The 20,228-nt window shown below is 40.6% G+C and overlaps 1 protein-coding gene across 1 annotated transcript in view; it reads left to right on the forward strand.

Annotated features, from left to right (window-relative positions):
* LOC115775288 (uncharacterized) overlaps positions 1-20,228 on the forward strand; it is a 106,299-nt gene that overhangs the window by 23,535 nt on the left and 62,536 nt on the right. The window contains exons 3-4 of the mRNA XM_030722845.1: positions 5,462-5,545; positions 13,421-13,504. Of these exons, the coding sequence (XP_030578705.1) occupies positions 5,462-5,545; positions 13,421-13,504 (168 nt within the window). The remainder of the gene's footprint in view (positions 1-5,461; positions 5,546-13,420; positions 13,505-20,228) is intronic.

Genomic DNA, 20,228 nt, shown 5'->3' on the forward strand with positions numbered 1-20,228 from the left:
TCAGTCCCTTGCACTTCATGCACCGTTTACCAAAGGCAGGACACCTTCTAGCTTCATGTTTTTCACCACATCGCTTGCAAGCGAACATCCCTTTATTATTCATTTTATTCCTGTCGGCACTGTCATTAAACTTGCTCCGCTGCGTCCTTTTTGGCGCCACAGCGTTCACTACGCCATTTTGTTGGTGCTTTTCTCCTAGCACAGGGCCTTGAAATGTCTGCATCTGGCATCGTGCTAACTCAGCGGCTTGACATATTTTAACAGCCTCGGCCAATGTGAGGTCTGACTCCCTCAATAATCTCTCTCGGAGCTTCTTTTCATTAGTCCCAAAAACTATTTGATCTCTTATCATGGAGTCTTTCAGATCGCCAAAGTTACATGACTGAGCTTTAATCTTGAGGTCTGTGAGAAAATTATCAAATGACTCACCCTGTTGCTGTAGGCGTGAGCGAAACACGTATCTTTCACACGTTTCATTTTTTTTGTCAGGCAGTGTTCATCAAACTTCTTTACGACCTCGTCAAACTTGTCTTTGTCGGCAGGTTCAGCAAACACAAAAGTGTTGAAGACTTCTATCGCTTCTGGGCCGGCAACGGTGAGGAGCACGGCGATTTTTCTTTCCTCTGCTCGTCGATCTATTCCGACTGCCGCCATGTACAGCTGCAAATGCTGTTTGAAAGCTCTCCAACTTGCATCCACATTTCCAGTCAGCTTCAGCGGACCCGGCGGTTTTACTGCATCCATCTTGTTGTGTTGCTTCCTTTACTCCACCCCACTCCTGGTACCATGTAATGTTCTTGTCTTATTTATAATAAAAGAGCTTGAAGAACATTGGGCTAGCTTCAGCTAGCCATTTATTAAAAGACTCAGACTTGACATGTAACATGAACTGCCATCTTAACTCTTTGTCTTCTTCTCCACACCTCCTACGTGGGCTCTCGTACAACACTGACACCTGCTGGTGACACCTTAGTTAACACTTATCATTACACCCACCAAAACACACCCAGAGAGAAAGAGAGAGAGAGAGGAAAACAAACAGAAACACAACCAATAAATAGCCCGGGACGTGACAGTTTATCACAATACTCTTAACTGTTTTCTGCCTTTCATAAACAATACATAAAGTTATATTGTTTTTAAACCAACAACAATCTTTACAAATGTGAACGCTATTTCAAAACCACATAGCTAAATGTGTAAAAATGGCAAAACAATCATCAACAGTAAAAACTAAAGCTATAAGTTTATCTCATATACAGATTAAAGCTGCAGTATGTATCTTTTATGAAAAAAAAATTTTTAATCAGTTTTTTACATATTTGTTAAAACTGACACCATGTCAGGACAGTATGAGATGGATAATCTGTGGAAAAAATCGAGTTCCTCCACCTCTTCCCTGAACTGCTCCCAGTCAAGAACAACCAATCAGAGGCCAGGAGGAGGGTCTTAGCACTGTCAGTCACTCCTCGTGTGTGCTGCTCAATGTAGTTGTGTGCGATACTTCAAGATTTGGCATCGATGTGATGCCAAGTGAATAGAGGGCCAGTATCGCCGATACTGATACAGACACTTTTTAATAATTATGAAGAATTTTCATGAAGTTTAACTGGTTTGAGATTTTTTTCCTTTGGATCATTAATTAGTTAAAAACCCAGGATAGAATTGGGCAAGTTTATATGTAAGTAGAAAATACTTTATCAAAATAAAAGTTATTGTTCTGAAACAATAGAACATTAACAAAACAAATTTCCCCATAGATTGATGTCTGGATTTTTTTTATTTATTTACTTATTATTTTTGTTAAAAGAAGTGTACCAATCATCACTCAGAACAAATGGAAACTGTTTTCCAGGTACATTGTTTCAGAAAGTATAATACATAAATTTAATAAAAATGTCCCTTCGTTCACTAATTTTCTTGATTTTTTCTTAAATAAACAAGCTGTACAAATTTAAGTTTAATTTTGCTTTAAATGTTTCATAGCAATTCCTTTTTTTCCCCCCAAGTAAAAATATGTTATGTTGTCACATGACAGTATAACAAACCACTGTGGGGAGGGGAGGAGCAAAGTGTGCCTGCTCTGTGCTGTGACAGGAGCGACACTTAGACAGTCAGCCTGTATCTGTGATGAAACCGCAGCACTGCACACAAGAGAGAAACTGAAGCCAAAGTATCGATCTCATTACACTGATATTGATCAATACCAATATCAAAATTGGTATTGATATTACTGATATTAGAATTGATCTGCCCACCACTAGCTCAATGTACTAATGGTGGAGAAACAACTTACTTATCTGCCATCATTGGTAGCCATGGTAACTACAGGGTTCAAGCAAGAAATATTTTTCAGCCCAGCCCTAACGCTAATACTAATTAGTAAGCTAATGCTAAGCACTAAATGCCGCTTCCACTTGTTAACTGAGTGACGGGGCCTACGATGTAACTGGAAACCACCTCTGAAGCCTAGGCAGTAATCACAGTCTTTGTGGATGTGTAGGTTACATTTCTCGAGGTGTATGTCAGGTTAGGTTCAGAGAGGACTTTCAGTTATGTATGAAGGACCATGCAGAACTCTAAATCAGACCTTATTAGATCGATAGAGTGATAAATTTTGCATATAATCCAGAAAAGTTACATTTATATATCAAGCATTTAATGTGTCCCAGAGTGCCGTCTCCTTCCACTAATGTGTTTGCAGAAATCACATAAAAAAAAAAAATACACAACAAAACATAATCCAGGTTTTTTAACAATCAGCTGCTCAAAGCATTTCCTATATTCGAATATCAGCCACCATGTTGTGAGCATAATGATCACATTTTTTAATGCAACAATAGGAAGTGACATCATCTTGCTAGGAACTGTAGTTTTTTATTCTTGAAGGCCTCTCATAGCTCCACTGGTGCTGAAAACTAATGTTTGACTATTCTGAATACAAGTAGGGCTGCAACTATCAATTATTTTAGTAATCAAATATTCAATTTGTTACTCTGTCAATTAATCAAGTAATTGGATAAGAAATAAGTTTTCCTTTTAACAGTTCATCTGCATAATTTAACTTCCGTACTGCAGATGTTTCTTGTGTGAAATAAACAGGGTGGATGGAGCAGCTACAAAGTTCTCTTTTCTTCATGCTGCTGATCAGGTGGTTGATGAAGGACCTCCAGCTGTTTTCACCGTAAAGGTTTTAAGGTGATTACAGGAACAAGAGCTCCTTTCACTCCACCTGAGCTCACGGTTTCTGCCTCTTTGCAGTTGCTGTGCCTGCAGTCTGACGGCACATAAAACAGCTGCTGTTGTGTTTTTGTTGTAAAACTGGGGGCAGAATGAGCTTAATGCTGCAGTGCTTTTTATTCACAAGCATCCTCCAAATTACGTTTCTACTGCAGCTCTATTTTTAGATAAAAAATATTTTGACGGAGCCTCTCGGTACTGAAGGGGGTGGAGGGGGGGCACGGAAAGAATGCCAGTGCTAATGGCAGCCCCTGCTAGCAAACTGTGGTTGTAGATCTGTTCTGGTGGCTACAGCTGACATAAAGAAAAAATAACAGCTGACATCCTCTACACAACACACGCGTGCACATTCAAACACGCACACTCACAGCACAGAGCAGTGAAGCTGTGGAAAATCCTCTAAGCAATGATCCACTCATGTTAAAGGGTCAATTTATTTTTTTCCCAATGACGGAAATTAGTTGAAGCCACTGAGAACTAACGTGGATGAAATGCTCCGCTTACACGGAGACACCTGAGTTGTAGAGTTGAAAGGAAACATCGAAGCAACAAATTTGTGTCGAGGATTTTTAATAATCAAGTTGAGTTAATCCAAGAATCGTGCAGCCCTAAATTTGCATTAAATTTTCAGTTTGTGTATCAAAATACATGAAGGTTGGTATTTACCTTTCATGCTGGGATTTTTTTTTTTGTTGAATAGGAAGCCTGAAATTTTTCCTTTGATCTTCATTTTCCCTCTTACTTCTCGCGTTCATCCCGGTTGTCATTTAATTGCCATTTTAATTTCTGTAGCCCACGAAATCAAGTGCACACACGACCAAACGTGCACATTGTTAATGAAACTGTCCGTGCTCTGTGGTAGATTGCAAACTGCAGCGAAATGATGCAGGCGCAAGCGGCGATAATAGCAGCGATAGGGGCAGAGTCTGCGAGGTGCGCTCCTTTGAGAGGCAGAGGAGCGCAATCTTTGTTGGATCTGAATTAGTACGATTTGCATCCAATAAAAGCAAAGATGTTAACAAATTAACTGGACAATATTCTGGCAATTTAGTGATATTTCCAGAGCTGTGGTCTTGAACTGGTCTTGAAATAAAATCCTGAGTCCGCAAGGTCCGAGTCCATGACAAGACCGAGACCAAATGCGGTCGAGTCCATGACAAGACCGAGACCATCAAAAAGCGGTCTCGAGACCAAGACCGATCTCAAGTACTACAACACTACAGCCTACACCTGGGGTCTTGCCTGGTGTGGTAGACCCCAGCCTCTACTGATCTTGTACTCAGAGCTTGCTCTTGTGCTGCCGTGATTAGTGCCTCTGTGCTGTCTGTCAGTCCAGCTTTTTCCAGCCATTGATAGGATTTTCTCTATGTCCACCACTTCTTCTATCTGCCGGTGGTACATGCCGTGCAGAGGCCTGCCCTTCCATGACGATTCCTGTTCTCGTCGTCTTCTTTCTCGGGTTTCTGATGCCTGAGGTACTCACTAAGCACGTGATCCTTTGTGGCCATCTTCCTGATGTACTCATGGATCTTTGTTGTTTCATCCAGGATAGCGGTTCTGACACTCAGTAGTCCTCAGCCTCCTTCCTTCCGCTTTGTGTACAGTCTCAGGGCGCTGGATTGGGGTAAAAACCCTCCATGCATGTTAAGGAGCTTTCTTGTCTCGACATATATATATATATATATATATATATATATAAAGATTTTTTTGTGGTTATGCCTCTGGACACCACCACAGGCATGTCAGATTTGATTTCAGATGTGACTGAGGTGGACTTTCAGCTTTAATTATGGGGGCTGACCAAATATTTTGTATTAATTGTTTAGGAATTACAGCCATTTTTAATAAACAGTCTGCCATTTTAAGATGATTGTGCCAGAGTGATGATGGCAGATTTAAGTCTGACAGCACTGGAATGCATAAGTAATGTAATGAATAGAGTAGCAGCTTGAATATCCAGGAAAGTAGACAGATGAGTGATTACAGATGTGCTTTATTGAACTTACATATAAGCTTCATTGCTAAACTGTCAAAATACAGTATTGATCATTGAAATCAGCTTTATTATAAGTACTTATAAATGAATATTTCAATGGCCTATTTAGAGGTGCCACCAGAGGAGAGAGAAAAGCTTCTTTAGATTACTAAAAATGATTTTCTCTGTCTCTGTTAGAACTGATTAAAGTTGCTTGTGGCCTCATTCTTGTCCTCATATCCACAGGAACTTTTCAGATATCGATTCTGGTCGTGATTCTGTGATGAGTTCTCGATCTAAGGGCTTGTTTCCATCCTTTCCTTCAGATGGGTAAGATGTTACTAAGTTGTGAATGTAACATTAATTTGTTCAGTGCAACATTTCATAAGGTTTGTGTACAGACACAGCATGTTAGTTTTTCAGTGTTCTTGGATAGTGTTTTTTACCTCTTAACAAATGAATTCAACATTTAAAAATTGCATTTTGCATTTACTAAGGGCACGTTTTCTAATATTAAAATTTGTTTGATTATTTGAAACATGTACATCTGACAAATATCCAGGAAGGGGGCACATAGATTTTCACAGTACTGATGAGTTTAAATACCTGTGGTCAATCATCCAAAGCAACAAGTCTGCTGCTTTGGACGGTGAAGAAGAGAGTGCAGGCAGGGTGAGATTTATTATTTAAACTGCAAGAATGTCTGAAAGACATAAAGGCCTGGATGATCTCTAATTTTCTGCTTCTAAATTCCAATAAAACTTAAATTATTGTTCTCTTCCCTATATAGCTTAGAAACATAGTGTCTAACCAGATCCTTACTCTGGATGGCATTACTTCCAGTGTAACACTGTGAGGAATCTTGACCAGTCATTTTTACCAGGATATGTCCTTAAGTGCACATATTCAGCAAACATGTAGGACTGCTTTTTTGCATTTACACCATATTTCTAAAATTAGAAACATCAGAGTGAGGCTGAAAAGCTAATTCATGCATTTGTTACCTCTAGGCTGGATTATTATAGTTCATTAATATGAGGCTGTCCTAAAAGCTCCCTGAAAAGTCTTCAGCTGATCCAAAATGCTGCAGCTAGAGTACTGACAGGGACTAGAAAGAGAGAGCAGATTTCTCCCATATTGGCTTCTCTTTATTGGCTCCCTGTTAAATTCAAAATAGAATTTAAAGTCCTTCTTCTTACATACAAGAGCTTGAATAATCAGGCCCCATCATGTCTTAAGGAATTTATAGTGACATATCTGTCATGTACATTGTGGCAGGCAGGTTTTAAGACCCCAGTGCAGGACTCAGGACATGCCTGAACTTTACCATCAAATTTTATTAGCTGGAAGACTTGGGAAAAAACTGTACGGAGCAAGCAGAGCAAACTGCAAAGCTCACTTGAACAGAAATAGTCATGGACAGGAGAGCAAAGAGAAGGAAGAGCACAAAGCAGATGATCCAACAGAGAACTGAAGAAAACAGAGATAATATATACACACCCCAAAAATCAGGAAAATAGGACACACCAGGAAGCACAACTGAACAAAATTTGCCTGACAAGACTAAGGAAGCTAACAAGGGAAACAGGGTTCAAATACAAATAACTAAAACCAGGAACTGAAACACAGATATCTAACTAAGAATCAAAACCAGAATTTGAAAGTCCAAAAGCAAGAACTCCCACACCCGAGACCCAGGACCACTACATTATCACACCAACAGAGCACTTTGCTCTCAGACTGCTGGCTTACTTGTGGTTCCTCGGATACTTAAGAGTAGAATGGGAGGCAGAGCCTTCAGCTTTCAGGCCCCTCTTCTGTGGAACCAGCTCCCAGCTTGGATTCAGGAGACAGACACCCTCTCTATTTTTAAGATTAGGCTTAAAACTTTCCTTTATGATCAAGCTTATAGTTAGGGCTGGATCAGGTGACCCTGAATCATCCCTTAGTTATGCTGCTAAAGACCTAGGCAGCTGTGGCATGATTGTTGTGGTTTGGTGCTATATAAATAAGATTGAATTGAACTGAATATTAACTTTGAACACAGGTTTTGAGAAGCCTTACAAACAGTTGTGTGTGCGTGTGTGTGAGCGCGCGTGTGTGTGTGTGCGTGCGTGTGTATAAACAGTTTATGAATATATGTATATATGTATTATGTACAGTATATAAGTATATATGGAAATCCCAGCTTGCCCATATTGGCAGTCTATTTTTCCCTCCAATCTCGGGTCCTCTACCAAAGGCCTGGGAGCTTGAGGGTCCTGCGCAGTATCTCAGCTGTTCTCAGCATTGTGCTCTTCTGGACAAAGATCTCGGATGTTGTTCCAGGAATCTGCTGGAGCCACTCTCCCAGTTTGGGGGTCACTGCCCCGAGTGTTCCGATTACCACGGGGACCACTGTTACCTTCATCTTCCACATCCTTTCCAGCTCCTCTCTGAGGCCTTGGTATTTGTCGAGCTTCTCGTGTTTCTTCTTCTTGATTTTCCCGTCACTTGGTATTGCAACCTCTCCTTCTTCCTTTGTCTGTCCATCACTACGATGTCCAGTTGTTTAGCCATCATAAATTTGTCTGTCTGCATCTGGAAGTCCCACAGGATCTTAGCTCTGTTTTTCTTAACCACCCTTGGGGGTGTGTCCCATTTTGATCTCGGGACTTCCAGGTCATACTCGGCACAGATGTTCCTGTATACTATGCCGGCCACTTGGTTACGGCATTCCATGTATGCCCTGCCTGCTAGCATCTTGCACACTGCCGTTATGTGCTGGATTGTCTCAGGGGCATCTCTGCACAGCCTACTAGTGTTGTAGTCAAGACCGCCTAACCCGAGACCGAGACAAGACCAAGACCAGAGGGTATCGAGACCGAGACAAAACCAAGACCAGAGGGAGGGCGAGACCGAGACAAGACCAAGACCAGAGGGTATCGAGACCGAGACAAAACCAGGACTTTTAGGGTCCAAGACCAAGTCAAGACCAAGACCGAGGGAGGGCGAGACCGAGACAAGACCAAGACCAGTGCCTGATGCTATATGACATAATATAATATGAAAAATTATAAAAATCACTTCTCAAATTGATCTGAAAGATCCACATTCCCATAAAATCACCCTGATATTAAATACTCACAGTTCAAATAAATGTAACCATCTTTATTTAATACTTCTGGGTGACTTCCATCATTTATCACAGAACGTAAAACAATTATTCATAGTTTATGTCACGGTTTGATACTGAGGACTGAAGCAGACGCAGGGTGGCGGGTTTAGTGCAAGGTTTATTTACAGTGAATCAAAAGCACAGAGCAGGCAGGCCAGGAACGGGGGGGGTTGGGGGGGGTGAGAGTCTCCGGAGGCAAAGGTGGAGAAAGGAGCTTCGGGTGCGGTGTGGCGGACAAGCAGAGAGGTGGACACTGAGGAGAGGGATCCGGTGGTGAGCTTCCCAGGAGATCTCCGCTCGACGGGCAAAATCTGAATACAAGAAAACACAGGTAAGTTACGGGGTAAACGCAAGGAGCTGTGCACATCAAGGAGCCGAAACTAACTGTTTCACAGTCAACGATCCAGCGACAAATGACAGCCTACTGCCAGCTTAAGTAACGCAGGAGGATGAGCTGAGCGGCAACAGGTGTGGAGATTGCTGCTCCGAAAGCCGGCCCACGAGGGAGGAGACCTCCCCACAACTCCAGAGGGTCGTGCCCACCAAAACACACACCAGAGAGAAAGAGAGAGAGAGAGGAAAACAAACAGAAACACAACCAATAAATAGCCCGGGACGTGACAGTTTATCACAATACTCTTAACTGTTTTCTGCCTTTCATAAACAATACATAAAGTTATATTGTTTTTAAACCAACAACAATCTTTACAAATGTGAACGCTATTTCAAAACCACATAGCTAAATGTGTAAAAATGGCAAAACAATCATCAACAGTAAAAACTAAAGCTATAAGTTTATCTCATATACAGATTAAAGCTGCAGTATGTATCTTTTATGAAAAAAAAAATTTTAATCAGTTTTTTACATATTTGTTAAAACTGACACCATGTCAGGACAGTATGAGATGGATAATCTGTGGAAAAAATCGAGTTCCTCCACCTCTTCCCTGAACTGCTCCCAGTCAAGAACAACCAATCAGAGCCAGGAGGAGGGTCTTAGCACTGTCAGTCACTCCTCGTGTGTGCTGCTCAATGTAGTTGTGTGCGATACTTCAAGATTTGGCATCGATGTGATGCCAAGTGAATAGAGGGCCAGTATCGCCGATACTGATACAGACACTTTTTAATAATTATGAAGAATTTTCATGAAGTTTAACTGGTTTGAGGTTTTTTTCCTTTGGATCATTAATTAGTTAAAACCCAGGATAGAATTGGGCAAAGTTTATATGTAAGTAGAAAATACTTTATCAAAATAAAAGTTATTGTTCTGAAACAATAGAACATTAACAAAACAAATTTCCCCATAGATTGATGTCTGGATTTTTTTATTTATTTACTTATTATTTTTGTTAAAAGAAGTGTACCAAATCATCACTCAAGAACAAATGGAAACTGTTTTCCAGGTACATTGTTCAGAAAGTATAATACATAAATTTAAAAAAAATGTCCCTTCGTTCACTAATTTTCTTGATTTTTTCTTAAATAAACAAGCTGTACAAATTTAAGTTTAATTTTGCTTTAAATGTTTCATAGCAAATTCCTTTTTTTCCCCCCAAGTAAAATATGTTATGTGTCACATGACAGTATAACAAACCACTGTGGGGAGGGGAGGAGCAAAGTGTGCCTGCTCTGTGCTGTGACAGGAGCGACACTTAGACAGTCAGCCTGTATCTGTGATGAAACCGCAGCACTGCACACAAGAGAGAAACTGAAGCCAAAGTATCGATCTCATTACACTGATATTGATCAATACCAATATCAAAATTGGTATTGATATTACTGATATTAGAATTGATCTGCCCACCACTAGCTCAATGTACTAATGGTGGAGAAACAACTTACTTATCTGCCATCATTGGTAGCCATGGTAACTACAGGGTTCAAGCAAGAAATATTTTTCAGCCCAGCCCTAACGCTAATACTAATTAGTAAGCTAATGCTAAGCACTAAATGCCGCTTCCACTTGTTAACTGAGTGACGGGGCCTACGATGTAACTGGAAACCACCTCTGAAGCCTAGGCAGTAATCACAGTCTTTGTGGATGTGTAGTTACATTTCTCGAGGTGTATGTCAGGTTAGGTTCAGAGAGGACTTTCAGTTATGTATGAAGGACCAATGCAGAACTCTAAATCAGACCTTATTAGATCGATAGAGTGATAAATTTTGTATATAATCCAGAAAAGTTACATTTATATATCAAGCATTTAATGTGTCCCAGAGTGCCGTCTCCTTCCACTAATGTGTTTGCAGAAATCACATAAAAAAAAAAAAATACACAACAAAAACATAATCCAGGTTTTTAACAATCAGCTGCTCAAAGCATTTCCTATATTCGAATATCAGCCACCATGTTGTGAGCATAAATGATCACATTTTTAATGCAACAATAGGAAGTGACATCATCTTGCTAGGAACTGTAGTTTTTTATTCTTGAAGGCCTCTCATAGCTCCACTGGTGCTGAAAACTAATGTTTGACTATTCTGAATACAAGTAGGGCTGCAACTATCAATTATTTTAGTAATCAAATATTCAATTTGTTACTCTGTCAATTAATCAAGTAATTGGATAAGAAATAAGTTTTCCTTTTAACAGTTCATCTGCATAATTTAACTTCCGTACTGCAGATGTTTCTCTGTGTGAAATAAACAGGGTGGATGGAGCAGCTACAAAGTTCTCTTTTCTTCATGCTGCTGATCAGGTGGTTGATGAAGGACCTCCAGCTGTTTCACCGTAAAGGTTTTAAGGTGATTACAGGAACAAGAGCTCCTTTCACTCCACCTGAGCTCACGGTTTCTGCCTCTTTGCAGTTGCTGTGCCTGCAGTCTGACAGCACATAAAACAGCTGCTGTTGTGTTTTTGTTGTAAAACTGGGGGCAGAATGAGCTTAATGCTGCAGTGCTTTTTATTCACAAGCATCCTCCAAATTACGTTTCTACTGCAGCTCTATTTTTAGATAAAAAATATTTTGACGGAGCATCTCGGTACTGAAGGGGGTGGAGGGGGGGCACGGAAAGAATGCCAGTGCTAATGGCAGCCCCTGCTAGCAAACTGTGGTTGTAGATCTGTTCTGGTGGCTACAGCTGACATAAAGAAAAAATAACAGCTGACATCCTCTACACAACACACGCGTGCACATTCAAACACGCACACTCACAGCACAGAGCAGTGAAGCTGTGGAAAATCCTCTAAGCAATGATCCACTCATGTTAAAGGGTCAATTTTTTTTTCCCCAAATGACGGAAATTAGTTGAAGCCACTGAGAACTAACGTGGATGAAATGCTCCGCTTACACGGAGACACCTGAGTTGTAGAGTTGAAAGGAAACATCGAAGCAACAAATTTGTGTCGAGGATTTTTAATAATCAAGTTGAGTTAATCCAAGAATCGTTGCAGCCCTAAAATTTGCATTAAATTTTCAGTTTGTGTATCAAAATACATGAAGGTTGGTATTTACCTTTCATGCTGGGATTTTTTTTTTTGTTGAATAGGAAGCCTGAAATTTTTTCCTTTGATCTTCATTTTCCCTCTTACTTCTCGCGTTCATCCCGGTTGTCATTTAATTGCCATTTTAATTTCTGTAGCCCACGAAATCAAGTGCACACACGACCAAACGTGCACATTGTTAATGAAACTGTCCGTGCTCTGTGGTAGATTGCAAACTGCAGCGAAATGATGCGCGCAAGCGGCGATAATAGCAGCGATAGGGGCGGAGTCTGCGAGGTGCGCTCCTTTGAGAGGCAGAGGAGCGCAATCTTTGTTGGATCTGAATTAGTACGATTTGCATCCAATAAAAGCAAAGATGTTAACAAATTAACTGGACAATATTCTGGCAATTTAGTGATATTTCCAGAGCTGTGGTCTTGACTGGTCTTGAAATAAAATCCTGAGTCCGCAAGGTCCGAGTCCATGACAAGACCGAGACCAAATGCGGTCGAGTCCATGACAAGACCGAGACCATCAAAAAGCGGTCTCGAGACCAAGACCGATCTCAAGTACTACAACACTACAGCCTACACCTGGGGTCTTGCCTGGTGTGGTAGACCCCAGCCTCTACTGATCTTGTACTCAGAGCTTGCTCTTGTGCTGCCGTGATTAGTGCCTCTGTGCTGTCTGTCAGTCCAGCTTTTTCCAGCCATTGATAGGATTTCTCTATGTCCACCACTTCTTCTATCTGCCGGTGGTACATGCCGTGCAGAGGCCTGCCCTTCCATGAGGGTTCCTGTTCTTCGTCGTCTTCTTTCTCGGGTTTCTGATGCCTGAGGTACTCACTAAGCACGTGATCCTTTGTGGCCATCTTCCTGATGTACTCATGGATCTTTGTTGTTTCATCCAGGATAGCGGTTCTGACACTCAGTAGTCCTCAGCCTCCTTCCTTCCGCTTTGTGTACAGTCTCAGGGCGCTGGATTGGGGTAAAACCCTCCATGCATGTTAAGGAGCTTTCTTGTCTCGACATATATATATATATATATATATATATATATATATATATATATATATATATATATATATATATATATATATAAAGATTTTTTTTGTGGTTATGCCTCTGGACACCACCACAGGCATGTCAGATTTGATTTCAGATGTGACTGAGGTGGACTTTCAGCTTTAATTATGGGGGCTGACCAAATATTTTGTATTAATTGTTTAGGAATTACAGCCATTTTTAATAAACAGTCTGCCATTTTAAGATGATTGTGCCAGAGTGATGATGGCAGATTTAAGTCTGACAGCACTGGAATGCATAAGTGATGTAATGAATAGAGTAGCAGCTTGAATATCCAGGAAAGTAGACAGATGAGTGATTACAGATGTGCTTTATTGAACTTACATATAAGCTTCATTGCTAAACTGTCAAAATACAGTATTGATCATTGAAATCAGCTTTATTATAAGTACTTATAAATGAATATTTCAATGGCCTATTTAGAGGTGCCACCAGAGGAGAGAGAAAAGCTTCTTTAGATTACTAAAAATGATTTTCTCTGTCTCTGTTAGAACTGATTAAAGTTGCTTGTGGCCTCATTCTTGTCCTCATATCCACAGGAACTTTTCAGATATCGATTCTGGTCGTGATTCTGTGATGAGTTCTCGATCCAAGGACTTGTTTCCATCCTTTCCTTCAGATGGGTAAGATGTTACTAAGTTGTGAATGTAACATTAATTTGTTCAGTGCAACATTTCATAAGGTTTGTGTACAGACACAGCATGTTAGTTTTCAGTGTTCTTGGATAGTGTTTTTTACCTCTTAACAAATGAATTCAACATTTAAAAATTGCATTTTGCATTTACTAAGGGCACGTTTTCTAATATTAAAATTTGTTTGATTATTTGAAACATGTACATCTGACAAATATCCAGGAAGGGGGCACATAGATTTTCACAGTACTGATGAGTTTAAATTCCTGTGGTCAATCATCCAAAGCAACAAGTCTGCTGCTTTGGACGGTGAAGAAGAGAGTGCAGGCAGGGTGAGATTTATTATTTTAACTGCAAGAATGTCTGAAAGACATAAAGGCCTGGATGATCTCTAATTTTCTGCTTCTAAATTCCAATAAAACTTAAATTATTGTTCTCTTCCCTATATAGCTTAGAAACATAGTGTCTAACCAGATCCTTACTCTGGATGGCATTACTTCCAGTGTAACACTGTGAGGAATCTTGACCAGTCATTTTTACCAGGATATGTCCTTAAGTGCACATATTCAGCAAACATGTAGGACTGCTTTTTTGCATTTACACCATATTTCTAAAATTAGAAACATCAGAGTGAGGCTGAAAAGCTAATTCATGCATTTGTTACCTCTAGGCTGGATTATTATAGTTCATTAATATGAGGCTGTCCTAAAAGCTCCCTGAAAAGTCTTCAGCTGATCCAAAATGCTGCAGCTAGAGTACTGACAGGGACTAGAAAGAGAGAGCAGATTTCTCCCATATTGGCTTCTCTTTATTGGCTCCCTGTTAAATTCAAAATAGAATTTAAAGTCCTTCTTCTTACATACAAGAGCTTGAATAATCAGGCCCCATCGTGTCTTAAGGAATTTATAGTGACATATCTGTCATGTACATTGTGGCAGGCAGGTTTTAAGACCCCAGTGCAGGACTCAGGACATGCCTGAACTTTACCATCAAATTTTATTAGCTGGAAGACTTGGGAAAAAACTGTACGGAGCAAGCAGAGCAAACTGCAAAGCTCACTTGAACAGAAATAGTCATGGACAGGAGAGCAAAGAGAAGGAAGAGCACAAAGCAGATGATCCAACAGAGAACTGAAGAAAACAGAGATAATATATACACACCCCAAAAATCAGGAAAATAGGACACACCAGGAAGCACAACTGAACAAAATTTGCCTGACAAGACTAAGGAAGCTAACAAGGGAAACAGGGTTCAAATACAAATAACTAAAACCAGGAACTGAAACACAGATATCTAACTAAGAATCAAAACCAGAATTTGAAAGTCCAAAAGCAAGAACTCCCACACCCGAGACCCAGGACCACTACATTATCACACCAACAGAGCACTTTGCTCTCAGACTGCTGGCTTACTTGTGGTTCCTCGGATACTTAAGAGTAGAATGGGAGGCAGAGCCTTCAGCTTTCAGGCCCCTCTTCTGTGGAACCAGCTCCCAGCTTGGATTCAGGAGACAGACACCCTCTCTATTTTTAAGATTAGGCTTAAAACTTTCCTTTATGATCAAGCTTATAGTTAGGGCTGGATCAGGTGACCCTGAATCATCCCTTAGTTATGCTGCTAAAGACCTAGGCAGCTGTGGCATGATTGTTGTGGTTTGGTGCTATATAAATAAGATTGAATTGAACTGAATATTAACTTTGAACACAGGTTTTGAGAAGCCTTACAAACAGTTGTGTGTGCGTGTGTGTGAGCGCGCGTGTGTGTGTGTGCGTGTGTGTGTATAAACAGTTTATGAATATATGTATATGTATTATGTACAGTATATAAGTATATATGGAAATCCCAGCTTGCCCATATTGGCAGTCTATTTTTCCCTCCAATCTCGGGTCCTCTACCAAAGGCCTGGGAGCTTGAGGGTCCTGCGCAGTATCTCAGCTGTTCTCAGCATTGTGCTCTTCTGGACAAAGATCTCGGATGTTGTTCCAGGAATCTGCTGGAGCCACTCTCCCAGTTTGGGGGTCACTGCCCCGAGTGTTCCGATTACCACGGGGACCACTGTTACCTTCATCTTCCACATCCTTTCCAGCTCCTCTCTGAGGCCTTGGTATTTGTCGAGCTTCTCGTGTTTCTTCTTCTTGATTTTCCCGTCACTTGGTATTGCAACCTCTCCTTCTTCCTTTGTCTGTCCATCACTACGATGTCCAGTTGTTTAGCCATCATAAATTTGTCTGTCTGCATCTGGAAGTCCCACAGGATCTTAGCTCTGTTTTTCTTAACCACCCTTGGGGTGTGTCCCATTTTGATCTCGGGACTTCCAGGTCATACTCGGCACAGATGTTCCTGTATACTATGCCGGCCACTTGGTTACGGCATTCCATGTATGCCCTGCCTGCTAGCATCTTGCACACTGCCGTTATGTGCTGGATTGTCTCAGGGGCATCTCTGCACAGCCTACTAGTGTTGTAGTCAAGACCGCCTAACCCGAGACCGAGACAAGACCAAGACCAGAGGGTATCGAGACCGAGACAAAACCAAGACCAGTGCCTGATGCTATATGACATAATATAATGTGAAAAATTATAAAAATTACTTCTCAAATTGATCTGAAAGATCCACATTCCCATAAAATCACCCTGATATTAAATACTCACAGTTCAAATAAATGTAACCATCTTTATTTAATACTTCTGGGTGACTTCCATTATTTATCACAGAATGTAAAACAATTATTCATAGTTTATGTCACGGTTTGATACTGAGGACTGAAGCAGACGCAGGGTGGCGGGTTTAGTGCAAGGTTTATTTACAGTGAATCAAAAGCACAGAGCAGGCAGGCCAGGAACAGGGGGGGGGGGGGGGGGGGGGGGGGTGAGAGACTCCGGAGGCAAAGGTGGAGAAAGGAGCTTCGGGTGCGGTGTGGCGGACAAGCACAGAGGTGGACACTGAGGAGAGGGATCCGGTGGTGAGCTTCCCAGGAGATCTCCGCTCGACGGGCAAAATCTGAATACAAGAAAACACAGGTAAGTTACGGGGTAAACGCAAGGAGCTGTGCACATCAAGGAGCCGAAACTAACTGTTTCACAGTCAACGATCCAGCGACAAATGACAGCCTACTGCCAGCTTAAGTAACGCAGGAGGATGAGCTGAGCGGCAACAGGTGTGGAGATTGCTGCTCCGAAAGCCGGCCCACGAGGGTGGAGACCTCCCCACAACTCCAGAGGGTCGTGCCCACCAAAACACACACCAGAGAGAAAGAGAGAGAGAGAGGAAAACAAACAGAAACACAACCAATAAATAGCCCGGGACGTGACAGTTTATCACAATACTCTTAACTGTTTTCTGCCTTTCATAAACAATACATAAAGTTATATTGTTTTTAAACCAACAACAATCTTTACAAATGTGAACGCTATTTCAAAACCACATAGCTAAATGTGTAAAAATGGCAAAACAATCATCAACAGTAAAAACTAAAGCTATAAGTTTATCTCATATACAGATTAAAGCTGCAGTATGTATCTTTTATGAAAAAAAAATTTTTAATCAGTTTTTTACATATTTGTTAAAACTGACACCATGTCAGGACAGTATGAGATGGATAATCTGTGGAAAAAATCGAGTTCCTCCACCTCTTCCCTGAATTGCTCCCAGTCAAGAACAACCAATCAGAGCCAGGAGGAGGGTCTTAGCACTGTCAGTCACTCCTCGTGTGTGCTGCTCAATGTAGTTGTGTGCGATACTTCAAGATTTGGCATCGATGTGATGCCAAGTGAATAGAGGGCCAGTATCGCCGATACTGATACAGACACTTTTTAATAATTATGAAGAATTTTCATGAAGTTTAACTGGTTTGAGATTTTTTTCCTTTGGATCATTAATTAGTTAAAACCCAGGATAGAATTGGGCAAAGTTTATATGTAAGTAGAAAATACTTTATCAAAATAAAAGTTATTGTTCTGAAACAATAGAACATTAACAAAACAAATTTCCCCATAGATTGATGTCTGGATTTTTTTATTTATTTACTTATTATTTTTGTTAAAAGAAGTGTACCAAATCATCACTCAAGAACAAATGGAAACTGTTTTCCAGGTAGATTGTTCAGAAAGTATAATACATAAATTTAATAAAAATGTCCCTTCGTTCACTAATTTTCTTGATTTTTTTCTTAAATAAACAAGCTGTACAAATTTAAGTTTAATTTTGCTTTAAATGTTTCATAGCAAATTCCTTTTTTCCCCCCAAGTAAAATATGTTTTGTGTCACATGACAGTATAACAAACCACTGTGGGGAGGGGAGGAGCAAAGTGTGCCTGCTCTGTGCTGTGACAGGAGCGACACTTAGACAGTCAGCCTGCATCTGTGATGAAACCGCAGCACTGCACACAAGAGAGAAACTGAAGCCAAAGTATCGATCTCATTACACTGATATTGATCAATACCAATATCAAAATTGGTATTGATATTACTGATATTAGAATTGATCTGCCCACCACTAGCTCAATGTACTAATGGTGGGGAAACAACTTACTTATCTGCCATCATTGGTAGCCATGGTAACTACAGGGTTCAAGCAAGAAATATTTTTCAGCCCAGCCCTAACGCTAATACTAATTAGTAAGCTAATGCTAAGCACTAAATGCCGCTTCCACTTGTTAACTGAGTGACGGGGCCTACGATGTAACTGGAAACCACCTCTGAAGCCTAGGCAGTAATCACAGTCTTTGTGGATGTGTAGTTACATTTCTCGAGGTGTATGTCAGGTTAGGTTCAGAGAGGACTTTCAGTTATGTATGAAGGATCAATGCAGAACTCTAAATCAGACCTTATTAGATCGATAGAGTGATAAATTTTGCATATAATCCAGAAAAGTTACATTTATATATCAAGCATTTAATGTGTCCCAGAGTGCCGTCTCCTTCCACTAATGTGTTTGCAGAAATCACATAAAAAAAAAAATACACAACAAAAACATAATCCAGATTTTTTAACAATCAGCTGCTCAAAGCATTTCCTATATTCGAATATCAGCCACCATGTTGTGAGCATAAATGATCACATTTTTAATGCAACAATAGGAAGTGACATCATCTTGCTAGGAACTGTAGTTTTTTATTCTTGAAGGCCTCTCATAGCTCCACTGGTGCTGAAAACTAATGTTTGACTATTCTGAATACAAGTAGGGCTGCAACTATCAATTATTTTAGTAATCAAATATTCAATTTGTTACTCTGTCAATTAATCAAGTAATTGGATAAGAAATAAGTTTTCCTTTTAACAGTTCATCTGCATAATTTAACTTCCGTACTGCAGATGTTTCTCTGTGTGAAATAAACAGGGTGGATGGAGCAGCTACAAAGTTCTCTTTTCTTCATGCTGCTGATCAGGTGGTTGATGAAGGACCTCCAGCTGTTTCACCGTAAAGGTTTTAAGGTGATTACAGGAACAAGAGCTCCTTTCACTCCACCTGAGCTCACGGTTTCTGCCTCTTTGCAGTTGCTGTGCCTGCAGTCTGACGGCACATAAAACAGCTGCTGTTGTGTTTTTGTTGTAAAACTGGGGGCAGAATGAGCTTAATGCTGCAGTGCTTTTTATTCACAAGCATCCTCCAAATTACGTTTCTACTGCAGCTCTATTTTTAGATAAAAAATATTTTGACGGAGCCTCTCGGTACTGAAGGGGGTGGAGGGGGGGCACGGAAAGAATGCCAGTGCTAATGGCAGCCCCTGCTAGCAAACTGTGGTTGTAGATCTGTTCTGGTGGCTACAGCTGACATAAAGAAAAAATAACAGCTGACATCCTCTACACAACACACGCGTGCACATTCAAACACGCACACTCACAGCACAGAGCAGTGAAGCTGTGGAAAATCCTCTAAGCAATGATCCACTCATGTTAAAGGGTCAATTTTTTTTTTTCCCAAATGACGGAAATTAGTTGAAGCCACTGAGAACTAACGTGGATGAAATGCTCCGCTTACACGGAGACACCTGAGTTGTAGAGTTGAAAGGAAACATCGAAGCAACAAATTTGTGTCGAGGATTTTTAATAATCAAGTTGAGTTAATCCAAGAATCGTTGCAGCCCTAAAATTTGCATTAAATTTTCAGTTTGTGTATCAAAATACATGAAGGTTGGTATTTACCTTTCATGCTGGGATTTTTTTTTTTGTTGAATAGGAAGCCTGAAATTTTTTCCTTTGATCTTCATTTTCCCTCTTACTTCTCGCGTTCATCCCGGTTGTCATTTAATTGCCATTTTAATTTCTGTAGCCCACGAAATCAAGTGCACACACGACCAAACGTGCACATTGTTAATGAAACTGTCCGTGCTCTGTGGTAGATTGCAAACTGCAGCGAAATGATGCAGGCGCAAGCGGCGATAATAGCAGCGATAGGGGCGGAGTCTGCGAGGTGCGCTCCTTTGAGAGGCAGAGGAGCGCAATCTTTGTTGGATCTGAATTAGTACGATTTGCATCCAATAAAAGCAAAGATGTTAACAAATTAACTGGACAATATTCTGGCAATTTAGTGATATTTCCAGAGCTGTGGTCTTGACTGGTCTTGAAATAAAATCCTGAGTCCGCAAGGTCCGAGTCCATGACAAGACCGAGACCAAATGCGGTCGAGTCCATGACAAGACCGAGACCATCAAAAAGCGGTCTCGAGACCAAGACCGATCTCAAGTACTACAACACTACAGCCTACACCTGGGGT

This window comes from Archocentrus centrarchus, unplaced genomic scaffold, assembly GCF_007364275.1.
Source record: "Archocentrus centrarchus isolate MPI-CPG fArcCen1 unplaced genomic scaffold, fArcCen1 scaffold_101_ctg1, whole genome shotgun sequence".
Lineage (NCBI taxonomy): Eukaryota > Metazoa > Chordata > Actinopteri > Cichliformes > Cichlidae > Archocentrus > Archocentrus centrarchus.